The sequence below is a fragment of the Glossina fuscipes genome, unplaced genomic scaffold, assembly GCF_014805625.2.
Source record: "Glossina fuscipes isolate IAEA_lab_2018 unplaced genomic scaffold, Yale_Gfus_2 133, whole genome shotgun sequence".
NCBI lineage: Eukaryota > Metazoa > Arthropoda > Insecta > Diptera > Glossinidae > Glossina > Glossina fuscipes.
The window spans coordinates 1,201,743-1,211,207 of record NW_023998476.1 but is presented as its reverse complement, the minus strand read 5'-3'; the positions used below and the strand labels follow the sequence as shown (position 1 = coordinate 1,211,207).

General features: G+C 33.9%; 1 protein-coding gene across 1 annotated transcript; it reads right to left on the bottom strand.

Moving 5' to 3' along the window:
* Positions 1-2,154: 2,154 nt before the first annotated feature.
* LOC119641005 (serine protease inhibitor 27A-like) lies at positions 2,155-5,220 on the bottom strand. The gene is made up of 5 exons (XM_038039426.1): positions 5,192-5,220; positions 5,126-5,130; positions 2,523-3,190; positions 2,357-2,450; positions 2,155-2,285 (listed from the first exon to the last, which is right to left on the bottom strand). Exons 1-5 carry the CDS (start codon positions 5,218-5,220, stop codon positions 2,155-2,157), a joined length of 927 nt encoding a protein of 308 aa, XP_037895354.1.
* Between the last annotated feature and the right edge of the window lie 4,245 nt (positions 5,221-9,465).

Below are 9,465 nucleotides of genomic sequence, written 5' to 3'. Positions count from 1 at the left end.
ACAGGGAGAGTCCTTTTATGATTTGAGCCTGATATCGAAATAACACGGACGCACAGGAACGTTGAAGTTAATTTCACTTAACAGGGCTGGTTAATGTATGACTCCGCTACCGCAATAAACCTACGCTTCTCCAGTGAAGGTAGAGTTATTAACAGTGATCTGTTTTTATATGGCGGTAAAGAAGCTCAGGGGTCTCACCGCAAATTCCTTGATGCAAAAAGTAAACATTGATTTTCAAATAATTCAATGGCGTTTGTGTGGAAACGATAGAAAGGAGAAAATAGGGCGGAATTGAAGCCACACGAAAAAAAAGAAACCGTTAGTGTTACTTGGTAGAGCTTGGGATACTCTTAGCTGTAGAATTTATTTCCCCGATTTAAATAAATAATAAAAACAATAAAATATTCTTAGAAATATTTTGATGAGAAAAGCCTTCAAAATGTTTGATGCTTTTACTTGAACACGTGGCCGTTATATTCTACTATTGATTATTATAAGTTAAGGACCCGAAAAAAAGCCCTGTATTTGGGTACCATATTCTTTACCACGGAAGAATTTAATGCACCGAATATCTATCTACGATTTGCTGCTGAAGTTAAACGAAATGGAGCAATTTTTTGAGAAGAATGATATAGATAACGAAGAAGATGAGAAGATGACAAGCGGCTCGCATACGACATTAATGTGCAAGAAAGAAACGTAAAGTAATGAATTGTGTTTGATAAGATTGGAAGGCAATCGTCCGCTCTGAGTCGTTCTAATCTAGTCGGACGATTGATTTCAATCTCCACTTTTACGAACCAATGCGCCTAAAGCTCGCAATTGAGATAAGGCTTTCATAATTTACCAGTGGGAGAAGCGTTTTCTTCCATCTCTACTATGCCATACCATTCCATTCATGAGAGTTTGTCTGCAACTTTTTAATGTATTCACCGCACAGTATGTACATATTCTTCGCTTGCCAATTTTCAACTTTAATTTCAAAAATGCATGAATGAACATCAGTTGAGTTAGTTTTTCGCTCAGAAATCCTAGAACTGCTACAGCGATGTCGCAATGACTTTACCAGAAAAATAGCAAAAGGTTATTGGCGAAAAGGGCGCATATTTGATTTAAGAAAGTTGATTGAAAATATAAAAGAATGTGTTTGAATTTTGGCAAGAAAACCAATGGAACTTTCTTTTCCATATAAGTTGCAAGGAGCGAAAAGTTCTGCCGAGTAGTTAAGGTAGCCAAAGTTCCCTGGAAAAATTTATTTTCTTAAAATCGACTGGTAAACCTTAATATTTACAGAAACAGATGAGCAATTTGTTATCACATTTCAGTAAGAGTGGTAGCTTTGGAGGTAGATTGTTAACCGTCTCTAATTTTTCCCTTATGTAAAAGAAGTGACACGGGCGGGCGTCTAAATACTTCCTATAAAATTTATTATTACAAATTGTTTGGGTTGGTACGTTTCATTTTGTTATTTTTGACTCGGTGCTTAACCCTATGCTCCACATTGTGTGGCAGAGAAAAAGAGAAGCAAGACAAACTTTCCGCGACAAATCCGTATGCGATTGCTTCCCGCGCAAGAAGAGGAAACGAAAAATGCCGGTCCCGGATATATCCTTGGCGATGGGAACTCTCCATGAAGAAGCTATAGAAGGCATCGGATATGGGCATCTTGCAGACTTGTTTATAATAAGCGATTAGCTACCACGAAAATCGAAGATTTATCGCAGATTTATCAAGTTTAATAAAAAAGATGTAGACATCAAATGACAAACGTGCCTGTTTCGGGCATATAGCTTTCGCTGTCAAAAGTTGACTAAGCTAACCTTGCCAGATCTCGGTCCCATGCTCATTGTGATAATCCTCTTACAAATACTTAAGAGATTACCAACCAGAGATCTTAGACAAGTTGGTTTAACTTGGCACGCAAAGATGATGCGAGATTATATATATATATATATATATATATTAATATTTATATTTAGAGCTCGCTAACGCATTGGCAATGAAACTATACGACGTGCGCGTGAGAACATAAACGTCTTAGTATATTAATATAAATTTATATAATAACATTTATATTGATTAATACATATTATAGCGCACTTCTCGTATGTTTACTGTGAGCAGGTAAGAAAGGACGCAGCATTACTCTTCTCCTTAAATGTCAACTACTTGTCCAAAAAATTGTATGCCTTCCTGATCGGTTATCATAAATAGAAACGGTTGATTAATATCAAATACTGCTGGCGATAAGCGTAGATATGAGTAAATATTCCAAAACATAACCGCTAAGAAACCAAAAAAGGAAAAGAACATGAGATCGTTAAAAAGGATACTTTGAAAAAAATTGTGAACTTACTGGCGGTGTCGTATCTCCCAATTCCGTGTTCGTTGAATATTAAATCGCATGACTGCAGAATATTTGCATGACTTCCGAGATGTTCTGAGTAAATCTAATAAAAATTGAAAAAAAAAAGAAAATGCTTAAGGACGTCTCTCTTAAAGAGATAACTTGCTCAGCTTACTTCGTCGTAAAGCGATTTCAGATCCCATTCATAAAAAATATGAAATTTTGGCATTAAAACTCTTACGAGTTGCATTTTCATCACATTTCCGGTGCAAAAGTATAATAATTCAGGATTTTCGTAAAGCTTCCTTCTTACGGCACTTAAGTCCTGTAAATACTTTGGTAAAATAATGAAAAGTTTAATTGATTTAAATTGTAATGGCAATTCCAAGACATTGGCTTGTATGGGCTCAAGATAACCACTGCGGAAAATATCATCTTTACGCATAAAATCGACATGAATTTGTTTAATTTCCTTTGTATTATTCGCATTATTCGCATGATAAACTCCTTTATGTATATCGCGTGTTTGAAAATTAAATGACCATCTGGCTTTTAAGGTAATCGCTTGGCATAAATCTTTGCTGGATGTAAGCAGAGTAGTATTCCTTATGGGAAAATCACAGACGTTGTGTGTATCTATGTTGGGCGAAGATGTTTTAAGGAATCGGAATTTTTCGTTAATTTGAAGATTTTCATATAAATTTAAAGCTTGCGCAGGTGAAATAACAAAGTTTTCCCCCGTTGTTGTCTGCTGCAGTACACGTTGTATCACTTTTAAATGGGGATCTTTCACTTCTTCTCGACTGGCAGTAGTGGATTTGTTTTGATCAACTAGGAAACTAACTATAAAACACAATATAAAGTTTTCCTTTTTATTTATTATTTTTTATTTATTGACATTGATATGAAAGCAGACTTCTTTTACGCACCTAATAATAGAAAAATATTTTTTATTTCCATTATTATTATTATTATTATTATTTTTTTTTTTTTGATTAGAAAACGAAAGTAATTTAGTTCTGTTTAGTGAGAGGTTTTTAATTGACTAAATCATGTCAAATGTTTTTGTTTTATTTTTAAATTGTTTTAAACTTATAGATGAGATTCAAATGCTTGAAGGTAGCGGAGGTAGAGAGTGGTTGCTTAGCTTATCACCTCGTAAACGCAAATACGATTTCTGAACTTGAAACAATTGTTGAGAACAGTGTTTCAAATTTAACGAAGCTCTTATAGCAAAGCCAACAATAATCTCTTTTTTTTTAAATATTTATCAAAAATAACTTTTCATCCACCGAATATTTTTTTTTTTAAGTTTTATATTGATTTATATCTGAGTTTGTTTAAAATTCTAATCTAAAGCATCAACTTTAAGCAAACTATTCAGATTTTCCCAGTGGTTACAGCCGCATCTAAGCACGCATGTAAACGCTTTCAAATATTTACACACGCAAACGATGTGATTTTTACAATTTTCTGTTGAAGTCAATTTTGCCATTAAGAGAGCTCTTTACAGAGCAGAGAATACTGTATTTAGACAAGGCAAGTATGTGCAGCATGAATTTTTAAGCAGATCTCGGGGAATCTCGCCCATGAAATCATTCCTCGAGGGATCAGATCTCAGTTGCGTACAATATAGTTGGTCTTTAGCTCATGTGGATGTGAATGTTCAGGCGTTAAAATCATAACACTTGACAATGGAGAACACACATGCACTGATCTGCGGCAGCTCTTCATTTGTTTCTCTTTTCTTACTTCTTTCTGATCGCGCTACGCTTATAGGGGACATCGCCTGAGCGATTGCACATATTAAAGCAAGTGAAGACTATAGCGAAACGCGGCCCATGAAATAGCCTACATCGCCCTACAAATATTTATAAAGCATTTTTTTCAAAATAAGGCTCAGTCTACGAAATTTTCGAGTAGTAATTCATGTGATATCTACATGCTGAGCCTCCTTTGGCTCCAGCTTTATTCAAATAACGCTATGCCGTCTCTAGTTCCATAGCGAAGTCATAGGATGAGTAAGGGATTTCAATGATTCTATCAATAATTGATCATCGTGGCACGTTTTTCAAAGCGATAGGCATTTCCTTTCTTGTGATTTTGGTAAAGCACTTTCACTGTAAACATTATGGATTTCTTTACAAGCCCGCTAAACTTTGACTGAAGTGACATTATAAAATAAAGGGAATTTTTTGCAAACTTTGAATCATTTGCAAAACTCAGCCGCTTTCAACTAAATAAATGAGTGTTACGAATCTTTTTGCACTTATAAATTAGATTTAGTAGGTAGTGTTAGTATTTTCAAAAAACTAGGCGAGCTTCTAAAGCCATTTATTGGGGAAAACCTTGTGAACTTTTTTCTTAAGCCATTAAATTAATGAATAAAATTTATATCATTTACCCAAGAACGTGATAGTGGACTTGACTTTGTAAATATAAACCAAAAATGATCTAAAGATTATTACGGTTATGAAAAAAAAAAATGTTTTCATTACAATTTTCATTATTATTTTTTAAGTTTTACATTGGATTTGAACCGAATCGTTTGGTACTTATTTGTCGCTTGATATACTGCCACGATTTTTGCAGATTCTGCAGATATGCTTTCAAAATGCCAAGTCGATTTACTCATGTCCATGCGTCCATACTTATGGATTTTTGAACGCATCATCGAGGCTAAAATTAAAAAAGATAACCACAAATTTTTCCGTGTGCCAGCTTAGGCTCGCAAATCCTTTTCAAAACAGGAAATGTTTCCTTCACAAAAACACATACCGTAACTGAAATGTTAAAGAAAAAAACCAAAATTTCTTAATATTTCGCCCAAAAGATCGTTATAACCTGCGGAAGAGATCGTAACCCAGAGTCATGGCCTACTAGCTCTCAAGCTAATCAACGGTTAAGAGGATGTATAATTATTGGTAGTTATCTGTTAGCACATTGCGCTGAAGATTTTGACGCTGCTTATAGTGAAGACGTTCATTTCCGTTCCGTATATTTTAATTGTTGCATTGTTCTATAAGCGTAACATGCTATGTAAGAGTAACACGTCATATAAGCGTAAGCATACACCTCCACAACTCCAATTTAATGTTCTATGTAAGTGTAAGCATACACCCCTGTATCTCCAATGTAGCACATTGCTTTGTAGTGGTTAAGCGTAAGCATACACATTTGCAACTCCGACGTCGCATCTTTACTAGCGACGCAACGCATATGCTGACTACTACAGAGGACGTAACTTACTTAAGGTATAATAAACGCATATGCATATAATAAAACTAAGAAAAAGCTAACATCCTAACTATACAGTGAGGTAGATTTAGCGTTTTAACTTAGATCAGCTTATATGACTCACGAAACCATTTAGTTGGTTTTCAAATTAAATGTAGCGCGTGCAAGAGCTTAGAATAAACTTTAACATTTCAGTTAAATTTTCAAGTGAGAAGGTTACGCAAGCAAACCTGCTTCAATTGATTCTTCTATTCCCGCTTATCATATGTAAGGTCCTCCCAGCTCATTGCTCTATCCTTTATGTACTTTGAAGTAATTTAATATATCTACTCCAGGGATGATAATAAAACTTTTAGGTTTGTGTACTTTTGAATGAGCAGACGATTTTACTTTATTGTTATGCAATTTTAGCGAATTTTTAAACGCTTTTTATATTAAAAGACAATTTAATTATCCGCTTGTCTTCTGGAATTTGTTACAAAATTTGTTCTGCCTGTCGTCTGTTCTAGAATAATAAGTTAAACTGTCACAATCAGTCATTTTGGTAAATTTGTAAAGTTTTTCGTTAATTCAAGGGAGAAAGCAAAAAAAAAGAAAATGTATAATTTTTTTTTGTTACTTTTGTGATTTGTATTTTAAAAGTTTTGTCATCATAAAAACCACAGGAAAAAAGAAAAAGAAATTTTTGAAACAAATAACACAGATAGCATCAGTAACAAGTCGTTTTTTTAATTTCATTTTAAATTATTATAAAATATATCAAATGTCTTGCTTTGCTCCCCCCCCCCCCCCCCCCCTCCCTCTTTCTCCCCACCCACTCTGATGTAAAAATATCAAGTTTTTATGGGAAATTTCGCAACTCTATGAATGAACCCCTGGGCGACTTAATTTGTAAAAGAAACCACATTGCATATCTTTGCTTATCAGCCTAAAAAAGTAGAACTGTCATAAACAAATAAACAAAAGCACATGTCATAGGCAAAAGTGCTTGTTTTACCATCACTGCGCAATCAGTCCGTCTGCTTTAAGCAAATATGACAAAATGTTTATGATAAATTTGAATGATGTCCCGTTGAGTGCTGCTTGTTTTTCTTTTGCCTCTCAACAGAAGAGACACAAAAGAAACGAAACCAAAAAAAATTTATAAATGGTTTAAGGCGAATCTTAGATCATCAGTTACGTAAAAACACTTACTGTTTTATGATAGAAGATAACGTTACCTATTTATAAAAAATTTCAATACTCCCTCTCATTGGTTCAAACTCCATTGCTGGTTGAAGACTTGCTTTCAAAGGTATTGGTTATTTCAGAGAAGGAAATCGACTCAGACGTTCAATTTGATTAGAACAACCTTTTTACTCCGCAATATAAGCTTATGATGTACCCATCTCGTGCTTGTTCCGAAGGATTACTGATTTAGTTTAGCGTGTTAATGAATCACATTACTTTCTCGGCTGAAAAGGATATTGGATATTTTAATTCATTTTATTTCAAAGAGGAATATTTCTAATAGCCTTGATGTGGAGAAAGGAGAATAAATATTTTCTATATTTACATTCTAACAAGTGGTCGCTCATTTACTTCCCCGTTAAATTAACAAAATTCGAAGTTCGCTCATTTGCTTCTTCGCTAAAGTAACAAAATTCGAAGTTCGTTCATTTACTTCTCCTCTAAATTAACAAATTTGAAGTGCTCTTTTCTAAGTCGAAAATGGAATTAGAATTGTGTTATTACCAATTTAAACACACTCATAGAAAAGGACTACGTAAGAATTAGTTAATTGGAAACTTGCATTAGGTAAAGATTGCTTCACTTTTTTTTAAATTCTGCTGTACGGCATATACGTATAAAAATGAGTATGAGTGTAGTTTCGTAGTGAAAAAGTTATAAGGAAGATACGGTGTGGGCATAAAAATGCGTTGAAAGCTTGCTCAACCGTTAACATTGGCAAAGCTGCTTACAATTAACACTACTGCCAATATACAGTTTCTGGTCCCTGTGAGATGTATTTCGATTTGTAAGCGTATTAAGCGGCTCTTCTCGTAGATGGGTGCAAAAGACAAGTACAGATGCTGCAGAAACAATGCAAAAAGTCATGGCTGATGAATACAAGATTCATATTCTTTACTAAAGAAAGACACGAAATTTAATCAGGCTTTTGGCATTTGAGAAGCGATCTCAGAAACCATATCGAAAGTACTATTTCTCCAAAGAAGCAATTTCATAATGCAATAGTGATTGCTTATGTAGCATCGGATTGTGGCACCAGCAATATTTCGTCAAAAAATCTATGGCTATGGATAAAAGTACAGGAATGACAAAAAATACCTTAACTAAAACTAAAGTTAAAGATTGGACGCGAAATTGCTGCTCATTTCTTTTTATATAAGTAATTTAATGTAAAGAGCATTAAAATTAGATTAATTAAGAGTAAAAAAATAGCGATATAAAATAACGTATTGAGTGTAAGCAGAGCTAGTCTTAAGTGTTGTATTATAGGTCACAAGCTATACGGAAAGCCTTACTAGAAGAATTTTACTGAAAAAGCAACAGCGGATAAAATCAAATTCGACGGCATTCATCCGTCCACGTGACAGAAATATTTATTCTCTATTGGCGACACTGTCACAAACATTGTGCCAAAGTTCACATCATAAATGTTAGAAGTATTTCAGCTGTGCTTCAGCTTAGATAAGAGAGATACAAAAGCTGTAAGGTATTGGATTTTAAATGCCGTGTGTCTCCTAAAAATAGCTTAAGTATGCAAGTGTAAATGGATATAAACGTGATGAATCTAGTGAAACAAAGAGGTTGAAATAAGCGAAAACCCAATATTCCATTTAGACGGAGGATTTACACAACTATATTAATAGATGGCAGCATAAATAAATGATTACCTTTTTGAGGATATTTCTGAATGTTACAAACAAAGAGACGAAATTATTACACTCTTAACCATTACCTGCGGCCTATAAACAGTGGCAAATAAAGTAGGCCACAAAAATTAGAAACAACATAACTGTAGTAACCCAAAGGGAATAAAAGCACAAAAAAACAGAAATAATTTTACAATCGAAGAAGATTAATTGAAGAGGAACGAGCGTTAGAATCAAGAATAAAAAAAAAATAAAGAAATGACATAAATTCTCAAGAAAATTAAAGAGAATATATGAAAAAGAAAGAGTAATGATTAAATGCTTCAGGAGAAACTAATACATTTCTTACATATATTTAAAGAAAACTACACCAACTCCTTAATTGATTTTGTTGGAATTTTCTTTTTTCAAGCATTAGCAAAAAACGCTCAAAATTATCTTCTACTTTGTTGAACGCGGGAAGCAAATGTATGGGAATAAGAGAAACACTTACACACATGCACTGGCACACATATACATAAATTTTCACAGTGTGGCATGTGTTACTCTTCTTTCAAGGTAATATTTACTTTTCGTTACCGGTACGTGCAAATGCATCGAAATGCAAACAAAACGCACTGTTACAAACCAGTTAAGGAATAGGTAAAAATAAGATATTCGCATATTAGCACAGAAATGGTTTCACCATTATTTTCTCTGTTCGTTTTTTCGTCTTTTTTTTGCATTTTGTAAAAATGATTTCTTGTGAAGTAGCAACAAAAACTTTACTCCTGGAGACACATCATTAAGTTGAACTTAATGAGGTACTTCCTCTCTTTGGTTGGCGGAGAGAATTAGACGGTAGTATAAAATACTTGAAGATAGTGTGCATTCCTCAAATTACGTGCAAATGTAAAAAGGAAAAGAACAGAGAAAAAGGAAAGCAAATGTAATTTGAAAGATTTTGATGACGAAAGGATTGTAAGAAAGCATCGAGTGGAAGGAATATAAACGAGGTAATAAATC